Source organism: Candoia aspera, chromosome 3 (assembly GCF_035149785.1).
Source record: "Candoia aspera isolate rCanAsp1 chromosome 3, rCanAsp1.hap2, whole genome shotgun sequence".
Taxonomy (NCBI): Eukaryota; Metazoa; Chordata; class Lepidosauria; order Squamata; family Boidae; genus Candoia; species Candoia aspera.
In genome coordinates this window covers 70,974,648-70,997,845 of record NC_086155.1, presented here as the reverse complement: position 1 = coordinate 70,997,845, position 23,198 = coordinate 70,974,648, and the positions used below count along the sequence as shown (strand labels likewise).

General features: G+C 38.8%; 1 protein-coding gene across 1 annotated transcript in view; it reads right to left on the bottom strand.

Annotated features, from left to right (window-relative positions):
• The window catches only part of SGIP1 (SH3GL interacting endocytic adaptor 1), a 113,113-nt gene that overhangs the window by 76,825 nt on the left and 13,090 nt on the right, over positions 1 to 23,198 (bottom strand). Inside the window, exons 3-8 of the mRNA XM_063299857.1 lie at positions 22,590 to 22,614; positions 14,777 to 14,854; positions 11,074 to 11,130; positions 8,138 to 8,192; positions 7,065 to 7,240; positions 523 to 534 (exon numbers count right to left, since the gene is read on the bottom strand). Of these exons, the coding sequence (XP_063155927.1) occupies positions 523 to 534; positions 7,065 to 7,240; positions 8,138 to 8,192; positions 11,074 to 11,130; positions 14,777 to 14,854; positions 22,590 to 22,614 (403 nt within the window). The remainder of the gene's footprint in view (positions 1 to 522; positions 535 to 7,064; positions 7,241 to 8,137; positions 8,193 to 11,073; positions 11,131 to 14,776; positions 14,855 to 22,589; positions 22,615 to 23,198) is intronic.

Below are 23,198 nucleotides of genomic sequence, written 5' to 3'. Positions count from 1 at the left end.
CTTCCCCATTATACTGAATGGATTTTATCTTTTATCTTCAAATCTTTTATCAAGCTGAACCTCAAAAGTTCAAAATGAATTTTGTTGCCTTTGAATGTCACATCTCAAATATGAATCTGATCTTGCTAACTACAAATCTTTCCCAACCTCCAATTTATTCCAACAACTCTATAAGGTAAGTTAGCTTGAGAGGTGACACCTGGCCCAAGTGACCAATAGGTCTGCATGGATGACATGGTTCATGTTTCTTCAGGGAAAGCATGTGGTTCAAGTAACATGCAGACATTCTCTACTCTTAAATTCCCATTAATGTTACTGACAATGTGTAGGGAAGAACTGTGCTTACTACTCTTCCCAAACCTGTGTTTGGTTTCTTCCTTCCTGTGAAATGACATGAAGATGAACAACCAGACAGTACTACCCACCCAGATACTACAAAATGTGTGTGTGTGCGCGCGTGTGTGTGTATTACTGTTTACATCCAATAAAATGAGAGTATTAGGGAATAAGAAAAGTTCTTACCGGACTTTTCCTCTGCAAAATGCATTAAGGTAAAGAAGAGAAAAAATAAGCATTTTCCACTGTACAATCCATAGGGAAAAGTAATGAAGACTTCATGAAATGACACATTAAATATTTTATAGATCACTCCTAAAGACATTTATTCAGAAATCTTTCAAAGTTAATTTTAATTAAATTTGGTTCCAAAAATTCCAGTGAAGATAAATTTGTAACGATGAAAAAACTAAAAGTTTTAATACCATACACAAAAGAGAAATTCAGACAGATATGAGCATTAGTAATATGCATAGACTATGCATGCTTATTCAGAAATAAGTTGTAGTAGGATTAAAGAGGTTTGCTATAAATTAGCCTTTCCTAGCCTGGACATTTTCTGAATTTATGGTCTTCAACTCCCAGGATGCCCAGCAGTGGCCAAGGTTGTGGGAGAATTGTGTAAGAAGATGTTTACACCTCTAGATAGTGCTCAGAATAGGGAGGACTATTTTAACATAAGTTTGTATAGAATTATAGCATTAAAACATTGCAAATACCCAATTACTCATTATTGACATACACTGTAATATTTCTCAATTAATGTGTAATTAATTAGCTTAATTACTAATTAAAATCAAATAAATGTGATGGACACTAATGATCTTCTGTAACCCATGAAAGAGACTGAGCATGCTTTTATTATTTTTGTGCTACCTTATCTGCCGCTGATTAATCAGAAAAAAATTGAATTTAAGATGAGTTCAACTGTTATCCATGCATTGTTCTCAGCTTAAGCAGGCTCAGAATTTATGCACGTCTACTCAGATACAAGACATACTGAATTCAGTGAGACTTGCTTGCAAGTAACAGTGCACAGTTTTGGAGTGAGAATCTATTACACAATTTAATTGAGAAGAAAACTTACTGATTATGCATTAGAACAGCACATTTCCTTTGGTCATCAAATAGAATCCAATTACAATTCAACAGAAGGCTCTAAATACTAATTCCTCCACCAGATACAACACATGAAATCTCTGCTGCAGTCTCATTTTCAGTCCACAACTATCTGTTTGCCATCTGCTTAAGATATGAGATGAGTTAGTTGAGAAGATAGTTCTTCTTTGCCAGAACACCACAAAAGGGTTTAAACTAAACTGTTCTTTTCTGTCATATATCAAATCCTAGCTATTTTTCCCATTCTTTTTACTTTTAGATACTGCAATATCTTAAAAAATGTTACTTTTTCTGTGTTTGAGCAGATGGCCATTGTCAAAAGTAGACTACAGGGTACAGCAGAACATTGCTAAGTCTGTTAGAGTAAGTAGGAAGAATGGAGGGAGGGAGGGAAGAAGAAATGGTTACATAGCCACAGGGTAAAATAGGGCACTTTTGTCTTTTCTTCTTAACCTATCAGGGCTGAATGGTTTGGGCATAAGAATTCTCAATGATGAAGTAATTTTTTTCTAAAGGTTGGCAATAATACCATCTCACAAAGATTATTTTGTTAACAAATCACCTTAAAGAACATATCTTTGCCTCAGATTAAACAACAACAAAACCCCATAAGAACATAAAAATCCACTAATCATGTGAAATACATGAACAGCCCCTCCACATACACACTCATCACAAAAACACACACCATCATCAGGTTTTCTTGGTCAAAAAAAATAATGCGTCACCTCATCCCAAAAGACAAAAATCCAGTTGCTTATAATACCTTATTGTTGGGCTAATCATAATGTTACAAAGAAGAGCAAGAATTGCTATTATTGCTATATTTAACATGTCTTTGGTAACATTTAAAGTAAACCATGCACATGCTATAGCCAGTAATTCATGATATTAGAACAATGCATGTTCGAGGCAAAATTTTAAAATTGACTTATATTTCTTGTTATCCACATAATAAATTCAACAGCAACAATGCCTGAACATAGTTTTAAAATACTGTAGCTCTTCTGCTCTCTAATCCTCATTCAGAAAGACATGATAAATTCCATTATAGAAAGAAGATTTACAGCCAACTGATATGGTACAACCATCATCCATATGTCCACCTCAACTCATATAAAGTGGGGATGGATTCTTGTTTAATAACAAAAGGAACAGAAGATATGCTTTGCACCAGCCTTTACTTTTATGTTTTAACAGGGCAAATGTTCTCCATTTCTGTCCTAATACTGGACAAAAATAGCTGGAGTAATTTCAGTTCTAGTGTTGGTTTGGCTCTACTTCTTTTCAGGTGCTGCTCTCTGGCAAGAAACAGATTAGCAGTGGATTTTCAGCTCATGGGCCACCTGAACCCTGGTAGCACCACTAATAATCATATATTCAGGAGCATGAGAAGCAAATGCTAGTTACATAATCAGCTCTATGGGGCAAAACAACACTTTGGATTACAGTATTTCATCTGGCTCCAAATAATACACAGCACTATGAAATTTAAGTTGGTTAGATCCAGACCTTTGTGAATGACATGGCTCTATTTCTGAAAGAAACTAGCATCTAGAAAGGCTTTCTGTTTGATAAAAAGGTGAGATGATAATTTTTGGACATTTCATATTTCCCCTACTGTATTTTTCTTATGCTGGTTTAGGTAGCCTTTCAACTCTCTGGAGCAGTTTTAGAGGAGGCTGCAGGGAAAGGAGAAATCAGCAAAAAAGTCTTCCTTTTTCCACATGTATGAAATTCTATTTAATGTATATCTGGTCTAAACTCATTAGTTATACATATGAATGATACAAGCACACTCTCCCATATATATATTATACACTATATATTCATAGCGTGTAATTCTTTCTTGCTAAGTCAACTAAAAGTAAGCTGGCTACTAGAGAGAGAGAAAAAACAAACCTCTTCTGAAATATTTTTAAAAGGGTGTCCTTTCTCCTGAATTGTACTGCAACAGTTAGAATCAGCATCTATACTCATACAGTTGTGAAGAAGAAAACTGCTCTAAGAAACAAAAGAAGTTCTTTAAAAACCTCATCATATTCTGACTGGAAATACCAGAAAATATAAGGATTTCAATCCATCAAAGCAGTTTAGCGCTTGCCAATTTTTCTCATATGAACTAAATTTCAGCCATGAAACTAAAGGACGTTCATCAGTGTTATCAGTGATTTGGGGAGTAATCAATCCAATTATTAATTAATTAGAATTTATTAGCCGCCCAACTCTAATTGACTCTAATCATGGATTGATCACATTTTCTTATAAACAGTGCAATAGAAAATGGAAAAGGTGGCACCAGAGGATTTCTTACACAGAATGTCCAGTTATGACAATACAATATTGTCACAGGGAATTTTCAGTATGACAAATTCTCTAATCAAGGTAGCATGATGGAGAACAACTCATAGGGACTTTAGAAAAACCCTCCTTTTTGCCAAAAACAGAATTCCAAAATAAATGTATAAGGTTTTTGCACATAAGATTGAATTCAAATGCTGCTAACTAAGGGATGTTACTTCTATTAGTCAAGAAATTATAGCATTTTGGTTTAAAAGCAAACTATGATTAGCTTATCATACTTTGTATGATAAGCTAATAAGAGATTTTAGCTTATCGTACAAACAGATATATACACAATACATCTCACCAATATAAAGTGTACCCCACTCAATTTAAAGGAATGACACTATATATTCTAGGTTTTCTTTTCCGTAGTATAGTTATAAAGCTATCTAAGTTACTCTTTTCAGCATCCTGTGTTCATGAAAAGCATTACAGCTCTAGAAGCCTCCTTTAATTGTATGGAATCAGTTGATTAGGAAGCTGTATTCTCTTAAATGTAACAAAGTCATCATTCTGATTAACAGCTTCCATGTCTTCCACAGTCCAGGAAATGAGTGTTACAAATCCCCTCTTGAACTTGATTTCCATAAACTACAATATAACACACTGTTGTCTCCGAACCCAGCTGCATCAGCCTTGTGACTTCATAATGACTGCAATGCTGATTTACTGAAATAAAGACCACCAAACTACACACATACACAACACATAAAAGTCGGAACTTCGTGCAGTCATAAATTACGAAGACATAGATGTTATCCCAAACACTACGTTTCAAACAATTTGCATGATTTTAGTTTAGCCAAATTGTTTCCAGCTCTGTATTACAAGTATGTTGGTAGATTCCATGTTAAAGCCAAATGATAGAAGAAATGCAACTGCTAAAACAAAGCCATATATTTTGTTCAGCTGGAAATTCAAAAGCATTATGCAATTATGTCACATAGAACATTATTATTTACTACTAATCATTTCTTATAAATTGTGTTACTAATAGTACTCAGGGACCATTTGTGGTAATGTTGCAATTATCCTCTTTTTATACTGCAGTATGCATCCTGTCATGCCTTTTCCACACAGAATGGTAAGGATACTACTATTTTGAGTGTGATAAACTTGTAGACTTCCAATTCATTTACATAATTTTTGCAAAGTGGGAACACTATTAAAATGGTTCATGTCTAAAGTAGATATGTAAGTATCTACCTGATGAAAAAAAATCACCCCACTGAGACATTCTTGAGGCAATTAGAAGTTAACCACCAGTGTGGGGTGAAAATAAGTACTATTTAGTGTTTAATGAATTAATCATCAGATGAAGCAGAAACAAATCCCAGTGAAAAGTCCTGTGTCAATCTACTATTCTACTAGCTCTGTTTGGACAGGGAAACCTTGACTGGCTGTAATATAGTTCATGCTCAGGTGTCTGCCAAGAACAAACTCTCTGTAAGAGGGTGTTCTGACACAAGACTACTGGACCTATACCTCCCGTTCACAACTGAATCATACTTATTCATGTGCCTTTTTCCAGGATGTCAGCCATGTGCTGCATTGGAGAAAGAGGGCATTACTTTGAGGAAGAAGAAAAATTTCTTAGGATGAGCAGACACCCATTTCTGAAGATGGGGTTCTTGATAGTGATAGAGTCATTACAGATACAGAAACCTGGGTGTATGAGGAGCATGTGGGTCACTTGGCTACCTGATGTAAGGGTGGAAGGCTATCGCATGCCATCTAGATAAACTTGACAGTGTTCAGAAGTGGTGATCATGATGCACAACTCTACTAATGACACTGACACACTACCAATGTTCTCATGCAATTCTGGAAGCCAAATGTACTGTTGATAGGTAATTGGAAGTTGAAAGGCAGGACCTCTAAAGTTGTTTTCTCTAAATTGCTACTTATTCCATGTACAGGGCTAACTAGATATTTTAAAAATTCTTAATTTTTAAATTAATATCAATGGTTTGATAAGAAAATAATGTATGGAGTTGGATATCCAATTTGTTAGGGACAGAAAACATTTTGGGATAAGCAGTAGCCATGCAAAAGGGACAGTTTCCACCTGAACCAAAACGGAATAAGATAATTCGTGATTAACATGAAAAAGGTGACACTGCAGCAGCTTTTAAGGTGCCCCCTATAGGCAATTTCATCTCCAGTTTGAGATGAATCTCTTTGGAATCGAAGAGAGAAAACTAATCACCCACATGGGGTCAGTAGGTAATAGGCCACAAGCAGAGAACATATAGTCAGCTAGAGTGACCAAATAGTTATATGGAAAACATGTGTTCCTAAATGTACTGGGATAGGGACAAAGCTAGCACAGGAACACAAATGGTCTCTACCTCAAGCCAAGATGGGAAAACTGAATGCTTAATTTTAAAGGAGAACAGAGATACAGAAGTCGTAACAAAAACCACAGAATACAGTCGTCTCTGAACACATAAGCTAAAGAAAGGACATACTGAGACAGTGCTATGAAAGAGAATACCAACTCACTCTAGACATTTCCAACAAATTGGACTTCTCACAGAATTTGTCTGGCTGAAAATATGAGGTCTTGAGAATTCTTCTGATGTTAAACTTGTAGGAATAAAGCTTTGCAATATTGAAGGTAAAAGGTATTATTCAGGTCCAAGTGACAGAGTGATGCTACTGATTACTCCTGCATCTCATGAAGACTTAGATCTCTCATCTCTGACTTCTGCAAATTTCTAATGATGTTCTTCATCTCCCTATCCCTGGATCCCTTTTGGTCCACCCCCAATTTACAATAACTGGTATAAAAACAGGGAGAGCAAAAAATTCAGCCCAGTGTAAAAAAAGTTTAAAATCCAGAGATTTTAATTGTGGCCATTGCAAGACTATTTTGAATACATAAGTCATTGATAAGTGGCCTCTTATTTCTCCTGCAAATGCTTTTGAAAATACTTTTTAAAGTATAGATCACATCCATGCCATTTATTCATTTCAAAAACCATTACAGCAGCATGCACAGAAAATTGCTGTAACTTCTTTAAAATGTTCTTTAAAAGAGCTGTCAAAAATGCCAAGCAGCTATAGAAGTCACAGTATTTTTGTTAACCGTAACTTGAACCTAAAATAGTTTCTAGGAAGCCCTGATGCTGTGAAATACTTGACAAAACCAAGTTTTGAGGAAATGAATAACATAAACCAGTTGTATGACCACCTGGAAAATAAGCAAAATACAATTTGGGAATTCTAATGAAGTAGCAAATTAAAAATACTCTGCTTACCACTGGAGAAGGTGAAAGTGCAATATTGCCTATAGAAGCTTTCAGTTCATCAACAGTTGCTGCACTCTTAAGAGTGTCTTTAGATTGCAAAGGTTTAATCTTAATATTGAATTTCTTATGTGCCTCCTCTTCCTCTTCAGATTCACTTGAAGAATAAAAGTGCTTTCCTTTGGTAGGTAGATCACAGTTAAAGAGAAATGCAATCAATCCATAGACTACAATGCAATATTATTCAGTTTCAGGATAGACGTATAAGGCATAATTTCTAAATGAATGGCACCATTCCAGAGGTCATAAAATACATTTCAATTCTACCCACTGAAGTTGGAAACAAAGCTCAAAGGAGCCCGAGAGAGCCTTGGATACAGGTAGTCCTCAACTTATGACCATTCATTTAGTGACTGTTCGAAGTTACGACAGTGCTGAAAAAAGTGACTTACAACCGATCCTCGCACTTATGACCGTCGCAGCATCCCCAAGATCATGTGATCAAAATTCAGATGCTTGGCAACAGGCATGTATTTACGATGGTTGCAGTGTCCTGTGGTCATGTGATTGCCATTTGCAACCTTCCCAGCTGGCTTCCGACAAGCAAAATCAATGGGGAATTGCGTGATTCACTTAATGGCCATGTGGTTCACTTAACAACTGCCACAAAAATGTTGTAAAATCAGGTGTGGTCACATGATGCCTCGCTTAATGACTGCACCACTTAATGACAAATTTTCTGATTTCTATTGTGGTCATAAGTCGAGACATATCGGTATGGCCCATTGTGGAGAGCTGTCTATTATGGGAGCAGATGGCAGCTGGAATCAGGCAACCTCTTACCGGTGGCACAATACACATTTGCAAGGAACCAAGGACTAAAAATGATGACGACATTGGATTCCCACACTTCCTCCTTCTGCTGGCCTTTAAAATAATTATTGCTCAGTATCAGAGAATGCAGACATTGGGAAGATTACATGACTGAATTTTGAGAAGGGGCTGGGAATTCTGGAAGTTGTAGCCAGCTCATTTGGGAGCTACCAACCTGAGGAAGGAAGTTGAAAATTAAAAATAAAGGATATAACCTGGTTCTTCTGGTCTGATGCTGTATCCTTCTTCATCAAGTTCAGGTGAGTTCTGGTATGGCAAGTACAGTGAAGTATTTAGAACTTGCAAAACATAAAAATTCTTTCCTTTTTCCCCTTTTCCAGAAAATCTCATTAATGAGGCCATTTATCTATTTATTTCAAGCATTTATAAGGCCACTTAATTCAAACAATTGTGTACAACAAAAATAAACATCAGAGAAGAAACCAATCATATATTATTAAAAAGTAGTCCAATACATAAAATGGCGAAGCAATTTTTTCTATTAAGCATTTGATGTATGTAATAGTTTCCAATGGTGAGAGCTTATCCAGGAAGCTATTCTTGGCCATATTATAAAATAGCTCTATTAACTGCTGCAGTTTCTGCATAGAAGGAGGAAGGTGAACATAAATCCTTTGATTACACAAAGAACTAGTCAATAAAAGAGAATTGCATTTGTAGATTTTTGGGCCACCCAATTATGGACTTTGCATTTCTAGTTCTTAATGGGGTTGCACTTCCCTAGACAGAACCAGAATGCAATTTGAGGGTCCTCCTAGACTCCTGGCTCCTTCCTGAAGAACACCTCTGCACCCTTTCATCTTATCTGTCTTTCATGCTTTAGTGACTGTTATTTGGACTGTTGCAATGAGCTCTATACGGGACTACCCTTGAAGACCATTTGGAAGCTACAGCTGGTCCAGAATGTGGCAGCAGGTAGTTATGGCTCCACCTCAATAAATCCATGTAATACCACTACTGTGTTAAGTGCACTGGATACCAGTGGGTTTCCAGATGTAAATCAAGGTGTGGTGGTTATCCATAAAGCCCTACATGGCACAGAAATTGGTCATTTGAGGGACCATTTGTCTCCAATTATTTCTGCTCAACCTACAAGATCTGAGAGAGTTGGCATATTCCAAATCCCATCAAATAAACAGTGTCACCTGATGGAACCCAGAAGCCGTATGCTACGGAACAGCATCCCTTCCCTGACCAAGATTTAGCTGGCCCCAACCCTGTTAGTCTTCAAAGACTTGGATTTTCTTTCTGGCACTGGACCACCCAGAGACACTCTGCAAGTAGGTGGCCACATACATTACATACACACACACATACATACATAATTTTACTATATGTCATTCAATTTATAGACAGTATATATAAAAATAATATTTTAATCCAAACATCTAACCTCCTAAAGGATATCTTGCAAAGTAGTGTTAATATGCATCTATAGTGTTTGTGATGCACAGATATTTCTCTATCTAACAAAATAAAGAATACACACAGGGATAAAGACATATAGGATGAGGGGTTAAACAAAGGGACATACTGTATCTTGCCTAATTCAGCTCTGCAAATACTAAAGTAAAAATTATAAGCATGTGTATATAAATGTTTAACTTCTTTTCAATTTAAGTTAACATTATTTCAGGAGAAATTTTAATTTCTTCTATGTGGATGTCTTTCATACTAGCAATATAATCTGTCTGAAACTGAGCTCTCTGTAATTGCTTTTTAATGTTTTATATATTTCATTTTCAATTTGTCTGAGACAAATTTGTACAATCTAATTAACACAATGATATAAATATATTCTAGCATAGATATGGAGCCACTGTTCAAAGCAAGGGGGCTTAAATAAGCAAGCTTTTCTGCTTCTGCATAAATGCACGGAATTGAGATAGGAGACACACCTACAGCAACAGAAAATACATGAGCAGAACAATCCAAATGGATGTGATGGAGAACACCACTTCAGCGCCTTGCTGGTTTATTCTAGCCAGGGCTAGGGTGGATGCATGGATTTTCTCTGCAGTTAGGAAAAGGAGCTCACATACGTGATTGTTAGTATGTCAGCATTAGGAATTTGGAGGACAGCTGAAGATTGCTGCCACAGTGAATAGGAAAGCTTTGACATTTTTTAAGTGCACTTGTTTATATTGTTTTAGCAGTCCACCTCCCCTCATGCAGCTTCCCCTCAAACAATTGTTTTGCAGGATTTTTTGTTTCCAAATCAAATGGGCCAAATGTTTACACATATATGCACACAAACCTCATAAAGCATAGGACAGGGGGAAGACTAGCAATTTATTTTATTTTCTGTTTCGGCAGAGAAGAAGGGATATTCTTTACAGACATGCATCTGATGAACCGAGAAATGGACAAAGTCCTTAGTTATTTCCAGCTTGGAAGGATAACAAGTGAGTAGTGATCAGTTGGCAGTTTTCTTTGCTCAGCTTTTGGCCAGAGAGGTGAAGCAACAGTCGGGTGTTCACTCACAAAGATATAAACACGACTGCACTTGTACTGCACTGATGTCCAAATAGATCTTAAATCAGTGAATACAACTCAAATCAACCCTGGGCACATTTTATACTCAGTTGAGTAGGGATGGGAGACAGAAAGCTGATTACCCGGAAAAGTCCTACATTTCTGCTCAGGTGAAGATAGATTTATTCATTTATTTGGTAAATGTATATAGCCACCCATCTTACATATGTGATTTCAACTCCTTCTAGCCTTAGGTTTTGCTGGAGGGCTCAGAAAGTAGTTGGCCAGCAGTTTGGGAAAGGATAATCAATAGAAATATTCAGTTCAGGACCCTCTCAATATGTCAATAGGTGGAGATTATTAGCAAGGGCAAAGATAGTGGCTTATCTCTTCTGTACATAGCCTATTATTTTCAGGGAGGGAAAATCCAGGCCAACTGTAGGGATGCATCAGGTAAGTGGATGTATCAGCAGCATACTTTATATTCAGGTATTGTTACTAATTTTGTGCTGACGTGATAGGGTAAGATAAAAATATAATTCATAGTCACTATGACACAATAATAAGCATGCAAACAAGTAACCAGCTGTCACTTAGAACAAAGAACATCTTAAAGGACTGCTGTTAAAAGTTATTATTATTTTTTACTTACATATCTTTCCCAGTCAATCTCTGAATAAAATCCATTTGGAGCACCATTTGATCTCTTCTGAAATATATAGTTTAAACAAAAGTTTTTGTTTTTGTTGTTACAAGAGGAAAAACATCAAAATGCTCTAATTTCTTAGAAGTCATGAAAAAAACCAGTGTTTTCAATGGGGAATGCCCCAAGACCTATCACTCCATCATTAATAACTAGAAAGGTGATTCCAGGTTCTTTACTTCTCTTCTGGAAAGTAACTTTCCGTATTTGAACTCCTGAATATTCAAAAGCTGAGAACCAGAGTAGGAATTGCAAGGAAATATGATAATTCTCATCAGGAAAGGACAGTATAATGGTATAAAGACAACTATGCAAGGGATGATAACTCAGTGGCAAAGATCCCAGATTTAGTCCCTGGCACCTCCAGTTGTAGGGTCATATAGCAGCCTTGTAGATGTCTTAGCCTAAGACATTGAAGAGCTGAAGTCATTGAGAGAAAGAATGCTGAGTTTAATGGACAAATAGCATGGCCTGGAATACAGCAGTTTCCTAGGTAACAAATAACAAAGTCAAACAGATAAAAGCAAAGAGTAAAATAAATATTCTGTATTTAAATTTAGTAAATTTTAACATTAAAATAGAAAGCTCTTGTTATGTTTTATTTCCAATGCCTTGAAAAGCAAAGTTGTCACTTGACCTAATCATATCATGAATCGCTCACAAAACCCAGCAAATCACAAAAATCACAAAATCATTGGGGAAAAACAGCTTCCTAATGAAACCACAGAATCACTGATTATGTGAGTTGGAAGAGATGTGTTGGTTGTTGGATTACTTCATATGTCCCTATAGTTTGAAACAAAACTATCGACGAGCACCCTTTGGATGTAGTAGTTCAATGAATTGCCAGGCCACTTGACTGAGATATTGTCTAGCCCATATTTATCTATTTAGCATTGTCAAAGGTATACTACATCCACAACATTCCCTTGTTCTACCATACTACTTACTGCCATAAAACAGATACATTTAATCTGACATGGCTTGTTTTGACAGATCCATGCTGGCTATTGGTAATGATAGCATTCTTTTGTAAGTGGTCGCAGAGATGCTGCTTGACAATCTGTTGTTCTACGTTGCCCAGTACAGATGTAGTTTCCTGGAACCTCTCTCTACCCCTTTTTGAACAATGCTTTTATCTTGGTTCTTTTCCAGCCTTCAAGCAATGGTTCTCCAGGAATCAGAGTCAGCAGTTCTCTGCTGTCTTGGCCCTGAGACTTGAATTCACTTAAGATAGCAGTTAAGATGAGATTCTTATTATGACTTTATTAATCCTAAACTGTATCCTCCCCACTTTCCCCAATCATATTAGAAATGTCTCTTTCTTCTGATGCACATAGAAGATACTAAGCAGTCTGCCTTCTTATTCCTATTATTATTACTACCCCACCTTTCCCATGAAACAGATCAACAGCTTACTTGACTATTCCTTTACTTCAGACATATCTGGAAAACTCATTTGAGTATATTTTGCATTCTTGGCAGCCCCATTTCATTCTGAGATTTAGTCCTTCTGATTTCATCTCTACCATCTCAAGCTATCAGTCGGTACTCCTTTGTTACAAGGCCTAGCTCCCACTTCCTACACACCTCCTTTTTGTTTTTCAGCTTATCAGTGAGCTATTTACCCACAGAGGCCTCTTAAACTTTTCCCGTTTTTCTTTCTCACCAGGTATGTTTGGGTATGTGCTTTCTGTAATTTGTTTTTCACGGTATCCCATCCCTCTTCAACTTGTTAATCCTTTAAGATTCAAACCATGATACATTGTCCACCTTTGCCTGAGTTCGTGATAGTCTGCCTTCCCAAAGTCCAATGTATGGACTGACTTCTCTCACATTTTTCTCTCCTAAATGTCTTGGACTCCAATAAAAGGTGGTCACTTTTTCCAAGGGGCATGACATCTTTAGTCCACTGACCAATTCCTCTCTACTGGTCAGACATGCATACAAGATAGTAGAGCCCCTTCCAATTTCTGAAAAATGAAACTATTAGCCAGAGACCTCAGAAAAATTGTATGTGGAGACCCCATTCCTATTCATGTTGATTTTCCAGTAGAGCTCACGATAGCTGAAGTCTTCCTTTTCTCTTCTAAGAACTCAGTAAGTTGATTAAAAAAGGCATTAATCCACATCTTCTGCCTGGATCAACAGTCCATGGTAAAATCCCACAACAGTGTCATGTTTGTTACTGAAATATTTTCAACTTTCATAGTCAGGGAGATGACTGTCTTCCCAGGCCTAGGGTTTCTCACACAGAAAACCAGTCCACTTTCCTTTTCTTTTGACCTACTTCTTTGAGTAAGTAATATCGTTCCAGTTCTATCTTCTAATCATGACTCTTATCTCATCATGTCTCTTTTACACCTATCAAGAAATATTAGCTTTCCCATGTTAAGATTCCTAAATCCCCGTTTGCTACATATGCTCTATGTACTGGTGTATAGACTCTGGAAACCAGGGGTATCACAGTTTTGTGGTCTTCTTGCCATGTGTTGAAGATTTCTGAGGACCCTTTCCTGCCTTGTACCTCCTCTATGGTTTTCTACAACCATGTTCCTGATGCCAGTGCTTCTTTGCTTGAGCTTGCGCCTGTCTCCCACTCTAGTTTAAAGCTCTCTTGATAAGGTTAGCAGGGCTCTTGCCAAACAATTTTTCTTGCTCTTCAGAGGTGTAGCCCATCTCTTTCCAAGAATCCCCTAAATTAGTGATGTAAGCTATGGCCTGGAAATCTAATACTTTTTTTTTAAAAGCACCATCTTTTTTGTCAGCTTCTCACTTCCAGGATCCTGTTTTCTCCTCTTGTCCCTTGACTTTCAAAAGTGGTTGCAAAATGATTACATACTTACACAGATGCACACATTTCAACGTTATTGTTCAGAGTTTAAGGAAAGTTCAATAATGTTTACAGCACAAGAATCTTTAAGAAATGAGAGCCAGTTTGGTGTAATGATTAAGGTGCTGAGCTAGAAACTCAGGAGACTGTGAGTTCTAGTCTGCCTTAGGCATAAAAGCCAGCTGGGTGACTTTGGGCCAGACACTCTCTCAGCCCAACCTGCCTCACAGGGTTGTTGTTGTAGGAAAAATAGGAGGCAGGAGTATTAAGTATGTTTGCTGCTTTGAGTTAAATATTAAGGCAGGATAAAATAAAATAATAATAATAATAATAATAATAATAATAATAATAATTCTATAATATTTAAAAGTTTTTTGCATAAGATGTATGGAATCATCATGCATAATTTCATTTCAGAATATGTATTATTAACATAATATAGCTAGGTTTTTTTTAATTAATATCATTTTTAAGCCAAGCTTCACAAACAAGACAAATATTCTGTTTCATATCTAAGTTACTTGAATCAACATCAGTTAATCCCCTCCAAAATCCTTCCATTACAAAACACTAATTAGGTATGTATATGAACATGCAGTAGAAACACTTAAGAACCATGTGTGTGTGTCTGTGTTGTGTAAAAGTGAAGAGTTAGGCATCCTATCTAGAGCACCAGTGGTGAAAGTACATTGAAATAAGTAACATGTGAAGAATATCAAACATGCATTGGTGTATTTTAAAGAAAAACAAAAGTCCTGCAGCTTAAACATTGTTCCAACCAACCCACTTGAAGCTTTAAGCCAATATTCACATTCTTACCGAAACCGATTTTCCGCCTTCCTGTGCACATTCTGGTTTGCTATTGGAGGATGGATCATGAGGATGAGGGCTGGGTGGCTGGAATGGATTTTGTTTTTTATAGAAAAAGGGTTAAAGTGTTTGGTGGTTTAACTTAAAAAAAAAACACATGAAACTACATGGAGTAAGCAAGCTGAGAATGCACTTTATGAAGGCATTATTTGCCAAAATGATGTTGCTATCAGCAGACTATTTTGGAACATACAGTAGCACTCCATTCAGCAGAAATTAGACCTTGTAAGGGAGTTCAGCTGACAGTTATCATGATTTTAAAGACCATCTCATAGTCTATTAACAGAACATTATATTGCTATGTATTTCAAAATCACACCTTCCCCCCCGCTTTAATCCGTCAACAGCCTTTTCAAGTTTTGTATTTCAATGCAGAATAACTTTTGCAATTCAACTGGACAGACCAATCTTAGGAATAGTTTAATTAAGCAATTATTTAACTATCCAAATGGAATGTGATCCTAAATTCATCCTGTTTTGTACAAGAAAAAGATCAGTAGCATTTTGAAGCTAAATAAGTTTTGAATAGTTGCAGGAAAGACGGTGTTTGAGGAAATGCAGCCTCTCCTTATTACGCAGTTTCTTAAGGCTAGGGTCATAAAAATGTTTTGCCATGGATTGTATTGGGTGACACCAAGGTGGGACAGAATGTTGAGAGTTTGTCTCGTAAACAACAACAACTTACTATTCTTACCTAGGGTCTTGCATAATTCTTCTTTTCCTATAAAAATGCCCCACTTGCTCACAGCAGTGCTGGGCTCTTCATCCAGGAGCCACTTCTCCTGCAGTGCTTCTTGGAATGATCATGCACTTACATGATCAATTAGGGAGCACAAAGGGAGAAGCCGTGTCCCGAAACTTGCAATTAATCCTTGATTTTACAAAATAAACATCCCTCCCTAGATTTAGGATTATGTACAATATCAAACTTTTAATCTATGGACAAAATTCAGCCTTCCAGGGCTCTCCATCCTGCCACCATGAGCTCTGCAATGGTTCTGCGTGCTCATATAACAAAGTGTTCCATTGTGGCCACCCTAAAGACATGTCCAGCTTCACACATACATGCCTCCCACTTACCATTACATGTAAGGATGTGTGGGTATATGGACAGGTGACAGGAAGGTTGGTAGTCCATTGACTTTGGCATGTAGCCTCCATCATTATAATCAGAGTAAACGTGTCCCACAAAGCAAGGAAAGTTCTTACACCACTTTATGAGAACTGAGATTTAACACATATTCCATGACCATGGAATAACTAATAATGTCATTTGAAAGAATGCAAAATTATTATATAAGAATAATCTTCAGCTTCAGGCTTCAGCAGTACTAAAAACCAGAAAAAAGAACTAGGTGTCACAGTGAACACACCAGGCTAAGGGTAGTAATGGTGAAGGCAGAGCCAGGAAACAGAAGGGAGAAGTTATAAGGAAGTTGCATACTGGATAGTTCCCTTTGTTATTTTAAGCTTTCCCGAAATAGGATTTTGCTTGAAAATGGAAAGATGGGGGGAATGGAGAACTATACAAAGACATTATCAGTATGGCTGATTTAATGGAAACCATAATTGTGTGAGTCAATGCTGGTCTATGACTGTAAAAAGATGTGATTTGATTTGAACTGTGTGAGTCAAACATGGAAAAATCATGATCAGGTTTCCTTTTTGTTGTTGTTAAAAATCGTCTACTAAGCAAAATTGCAGAAAGTGGGAAGGAAAATGGATCAAGACGGAGTAACGGCAGGGGAGATTTAATCTTTTCCCCCTTTTATTTCCTCAATATAAACTGCTTCTCTCCCCAAGCCGCTAGTAAGACATGGAAAGGGCAAAACACAGATACCAGAGTGGGTATCTGTAGTGGGGATAAGGAGGGCAAAGGACAACACATCTGTCATGACATCCTCATGCATCTTATCTATTTGCATCGAACACTGAGATCCAAGAACACATCTGTGTGACAATGTCATGGTCCACATGCTATTTCTGATGTTGTTCTGGGTTGTTACAAAACCTACGGGTTCCACTTTCAGAATGACACAGGAAAGCTGGAATGTGTTTAAAGAACGAAGGGCTGTATTTTGTCTCCTCCATGTCTAATAGCAGCTCTAGGAAACCAATAAACTCTTCCTTGTGCCTAGATCAGTGGTTCTTCAACTGGGGGCAATTACTCAAGTGGGTAATTTGGCATATCCTGGGGATAACAGAGCAATTCGTAATTGCTTGTTTGTGAGTTGAGGAACTGGACTGGGACTGCTACTGTTGAGATGCTTATGTAAAACAACAGAGCCTGGTTTTTTTGTGAGGGTAACGGTATCATGTTCACTGTTTCAATGTGCACTGTACATCATAACATTTCACATGCCATGGTGCTGACGCGCATTGCTGTTGGGAGGGAGCTGCTGTGAAACCTTGTGCCAAGCTCTGTATCTACGTTCATTTCAATGGAATGTGTTTGGGTTATGTGCTCTGCTCAAGGACTTTTCTGGTGGACCATCAGAAGCCGTTAGGAGCACCTGGGATTGTGAGCCTGGGAAGATTCTACGGGGGAAGGGATTTTGTTTGTACTGAGGGTTTTTTAGTTTGCATTTGGCGCGCTTTTTCCATTCTCAGCTTTCTTTGTGATCCTGCATACTATTCTTTAATAAATCAGATATCTTTATGATCCTGTTTATGAGTCTGATGGTGTTTTAGAATAGGCAATCCTTATATAAAGCTGAGAATCACTAAAGTTGTACCGTTAGCTCCTACCAAGATTAGTTTCTTGTGAGGGAAAACAGTTAACGATGGCTGAATCCAAGCTCACGACCGAGAGACTTGAGGAGCCGACTGGCGTGATGCCCGAGTCAACGGTCAGGAGCGGAGAACTGAGCCTCACCCCAGAACCTTCAGGTTTCCAGCAGGATTCGAGTTCCAGCCCTGAGGTAGAGGAATCCGACGATGGGAGAGCACGAGAGCAACCAGCACCCAGCGAATCGCCCACAGAGTTGATCACCTGGGACGAAATGGGAGAACCCCAGCCAGGGACGTCCCAGGCATCCTGGAAGTATCGGTTCCCGCTGACCCCAAACGTAGAATCTACCACGGTATCAGCAGGGAGACAGCTTAACACGCGAGGGAGGGAGGAATCTCAAACCCTTGAAAGGCTAAGACTGGTAGAGGCCAAATTAGAATCGATGGAGTACATGCTAAAAAAACTGTCTCTGTCATGGGGGGGGGGGCAGCCGAGACGCGAAGGAGATTCCAGCTCCACGCAATCATCCTCCATCCCCTCACCTGGACCGCCAGCGGAGTGGGGCCGGAGATGGCACCGGCATGAATCTCCACCTCGCAGAGTTCGACCATCAGTGTCCCCACCCCGAGGAGGAAGAACTACTGTAACCTGGGGCCCAACCACTCAAGCAGCCGCTAATTCAGCTCCAACAGGAGCGGGGGTGAAAGACTTTTCTGTCAAGTTTGATGGGGATCCAACTAAGTTGTCTTTCTTTCTCACTAATGCTAAAAGTTATATGAGGCAGTTTGGAACATGCTTCCCTTCCGAAGAGGCTAAAATAACTGCCATTGCCACCAAGCTGAAGGGACGAGCGGCTGACTGGTATGTTCAATTAAGTGAGGCTGACTCCCCTGAGCTTGAGGATTTTGAGGAATTCATGTGGGCGTTAAAGTTGCATTTTGAAGATCCTCTAGCCAAGGCAAGGGCTAAAAAGGCACTGAAGGATCTTACCCAGGGCCAACTGTCTGTAGCTGATTACACCCTGGAGTTTAAGGCTTTAGCTGGGAAAATCCCCGACTGGTCTCAGTCAACCTTAATAGAGCGGTTTAAAGAGGGGCTCAACAGGGACATCCTGCAGTAGGTGTTGTGTAGAGACGACCCAGAGACGTTGTACAAATGGATCTGTCTGGCCGGCAAAGCTGAGCATGCCCAGCATACCTACATGCAAACCAAACGACCTGAAAGACAACCAGCCACCATGAGGGGACCCCGAAGTGCCGCAACTGCTACCCGGCCAGGCTATAGAGCCTGGGAAGAGGAGAGAGATCGGCGCTATGCGAGGGGTCAGTGTCTCCGATGCGGAAAGGAAGGGCATCGAGCAGTTGATTGCCCAAAAGCCAAGGCTGGAGACCGAGCGGGCAAGCTGCCGGCCAAATCGCCGCCCCCCTTGCAGCGGATGACAGCAGCCAAGGAGGCAGCCGACACTGAAGAAGTACTCTACTTCTTGGGAGAGGCTGAAGACGACTCTAAAGAGCCGGCGGGAAACGCCAGCCACCTGCCATGAAAAGTTCCTGCGGGCAGGTGGAGGAAGATGGGCGCAAGGATTCTATGGTGAGTGCTGACTGTCCCACTCTAGCAGTGAAAGTGAAATTGGGCTCCTGCACAAAGACTACAGAGGTCTGGGCTTTAGTTGACTCTGGGTGTTCCAGGTGTCTGATTCACCCTGATCTGGTTGCTGCTTTGGACCTTCCTAGCTTCCCCCTCCAGCAGCCTTTAATCTTCACACAGTTGGATGGTTCAATGGTGGAGGGGGGGGGGGCGGCGACCCATTTCACTGGAACTGTCGCAATGCAAATGGGCAGCCACCGTGAGACTTTAAAATTTATAGCAGCACCTGTTGGCAACCCCTTGGTAATTCTGGGGATTCCCTGGTTGACCTATCGAAGCCCACATATAAATTGGGAACACAGAACTTTGACTTTTAAGGATGGGTTTTACCAAGCCCCTACTGCGGAGAGGGCTTCAAGAACGGGGCCTGGAAGGGCTGCAATTGCCATGCCGCGCCCTAGTTTGGCATGTTTAGAAGGCTTGCCTGATCTATACCAAGATTTTGCAGACGTCTTTGGAGAAATGGAAGCAGATCAGCTACCCCCCCATCGGAAAACTGATTGTGTCATAGAGTTGATTTCTAACGCTCAATTGCCCAAGCCAAAAATTTATCCAATGACTCAGAAGGAGCTTGGGGCATTACGGGACTTTATCGACAAAAATCTGTCAAGGGGGTTTATTGAACCTGCAAACTCCCCAGTTGGGGCCCCTGTGCTATTCCAGGAAAAGAAAGATGGCATGCTTCAACTCTGTACGGACTATCGGGGGTTAAATTCCATCTCAATATGCAACAAATATCCTCTGCCGCTAATGAAAGACATGTTAGCTCATTTGTCAAAAGGCAAGATTTCCTCCAAGCTCGATCTTCGTGAAGTCTATTTTCACATCCGCATACGAGCTGGAGATGAGTGGAAAACTACTTTTAATTGTCCACTGGGTTCATTTCAGTACAAAGTCCTCCCTTTTGGGTTAGCAGGGGCGCCCGGGGTCTTCATGCAATTGATTAATGAGGTATTACATGATCATTTGTTTAAAGGGGTCCTGGTTTATTTGGATGATGTGTTCATTTACACTGAAACCGAGGAGGAACACGAACGCCTCCTCAAACAGGTGTTAAGTAAGCTTAGAGATGCCAAGCTTTATGCCAAGCTTTCCGAATGTGAGTTTCACAAAACCCAACTTGACTATCTAGGCTATAGGGTATCTGACAAGGGCATTGAAATGGACCCTGAAAAAATTCAGGCGATTTTAAGTTGGGAACGCCCCCGCACCCAGAGGCAATTGCAAAGTTTCCTAGGGTTCAGTAATTATTATCGGCAATTTATCCAGGGGTTCGCTGCGATTGCTTTGCCCCTCACTGACTTGCTACGTACCAAGGGTTTGGGGGAGACACGCAAGGTAAAAAACCCTGGGGCAGTGCTGAATTGGACGCCTGAATGCCAGGCAGCATTCGAGAAGTTAAAAACCCTTTTCACTGCGGATCTACTGAGGTTTTGAACTCTGCCCTTGAACAATTCCTTAGAGCATACATAAATTCTTACCCAGGGCCAACTGTCAGTAGCCGTTTTCAAGTGAAAACCCTTTTCACTTTTCACATATTTTTCATTCATAATTGCTTGTTTGTGAGTTAAGGATCTGGACTGGGACTGCTACTGTTGAGATGCTTATGTAAAACAACAGAGCCTGGTTTTTTTGTGAGGGTAATGGCATTATTCAAGACTGCGAAAAGAGGTAATTGGGTCAAGCAGTTCAAGAACCACTGGTTTAGACTATCAGTACAGAGTCAACTGCGGTACAAATGGGACCCGAGGAATGAATCGGCCTGCAAGTTTGGAAAGTCTATGTCTTTTTTTCTTCTGCTGAACAGAGCTTTGACCCAATTGTTAAACAGAAGTGTTCCAAGTATGGTCTGCTTTTGTTTCAAAACAAAAAAGAAACCAAACAAATAACTAAAAGCGCTTAACTGGACACAATAGGGATGCAAGAGGATGTGTAGCTGCCAGCATTTTTCAAACTACGATTGCAACTACAAGCATTTCTACACAGTTCAGTTCTTCTGAAATCACTGCTATTGGGCTGGAAAGGAATTACGTTAAGGTTGGAGGATCAAGGATCTTGGGTCAGATGTTCAAAAAGTTAGGCTAGCAAATATGTGTATTTGGGCCTTTCCAGAAGACAAAGCTAGCTCTAATCTAAGAGCAGTAGTATGAAGTGTAGCTGTGAGGGAGCAAAGAGTATCTTGCCTTACAGAAGACACTTTTTAAAAAGTGGTTCGGAGGCATAACCTTCTAAATTAATACAACCGTCTATACTAAGAACTATATTAAAAGAAGCCCTTTTATCATATAACATTACTTGAAAAGGAAATAAAAACATACTTTATGTTTTCTACTTCTTAAAAAGGCTAAATACATGAAACTATGCAGAAGGGATTACACAAACTTTTTTTAAAAAAAAGGGGGGAAAGCTTTCAATCAGAAATCACAATCAAAGAATAGCTGGGGTATGCTGGTCATTAATGATGACACAGATTATATATGATTCCGTCCACAATTCAACCAAAACAGCATTCCCAAAAAAGCAAGAGGGATATGCAGGTTAGAAGAACCCACATTTTCTAATGACACACAATATGCTTGGAAAATGCTTTTTTCTGGACACCAATTGGACCTCATGAATCCAGCTGATAACCAGTATAATAGAAGTTCATTCACTATTCAAAAAAGTATCATCTGGAAAGGCCCCTAGGACATATAATTTCTGGGTCTTCATTCTATTTGTGAAAATCAGTTAAATAGCACTAGTCAATAATTACCCCCATTTTTTCTTAGCCTTTTCACCAGATAAATTTAAGGAAGTCTTCTAAAAACAGGAATCAAAATAAAACAAAGTTAAATTTATATCTGAGCCCAACATTCTTTATTGCAAACGTAAAGTCTAATAGCCAAGAGGTAAGTTTCTTTCTAAAATTAGTTCTAGCAGAGATGAAAATCCTGAAACCATAAATAAAAGCAACAATAATTTAAAAGCAACCCTCCTCTCCTATTTCTATTTTCTCCTGGTTGTGATTATTTTCAGTTCATTTCCTCAATTGCAGAAACTGATTTTCCAATTTTAAATCTTGATATGATAAATATCTTAAACTTTTTGTATAGTTGTTCAGTGTGGTAATTATTTTATATAGGAAGCATTTTGTGAAGAAAAAAATACTGCAAGAAACAGATTTGCCTTTTCACAGTCTTCGTGTTTGAGAAGAGGAGCAAAGGCCTTAGACTGGATTCAGGTAAAATCAGACATATATTGAAAATGATAATGTTAATGTATTTGAAGTATTAAAATAGAAATAGGGCAGAGGATTTAAGAATTCTTAAGGGATCTTTTCTGTTGGACACCTCTAATTTAAAATTAAGGCTAATTTCAGAAAGAAATATGTTTAAAACTTACAGTTCCATCTCGGTCTGGTGATCCTCTGCAATAAAATGAAAATATGTTCCATTACTATAAAGAATCCAAAAACCTACATTGGTTTTTTTTAAATCACCAACACTGCTTGATAAAATAGCTGTACCATACTTCTTAAAATCTTATTTTTGCTTTAAATATTTCCAATTTCTTTGCCTACTACTTGGTTTCATACCCTTAATAAATGAAGATAAAGTCTATATAAAAATTTAGAATTGATACATACTATAAAAATTTAGAATTGAGAAAACCATGTAATACAAACAAAAGCAGGATAGAGGCTTAGGGATACAAAATTTGAAATGTTACTTTGAAACTTTTCACTTAAAATAATTAGTTCATATTACTAAGACCTCAAATACTATTCAATTCATACAACCTGCAATGGATTTTTTTGCATAATTATGGATGATCTCTGGTGGGAGCGGGATGGTGGCAGCGCATCCATCCTTGCTCTTCTTGACCTCTCAGTGGCTTCTGATACCAATGACCATTGTATCCTTTTGGGGTGGCTCAGGGAGTTCAGGGTGGGCAGTGTGGTTTTGTGCTGGTTCACCTCCTTCCTCCAGGGCTGGTCCCAAACGGTGGTGA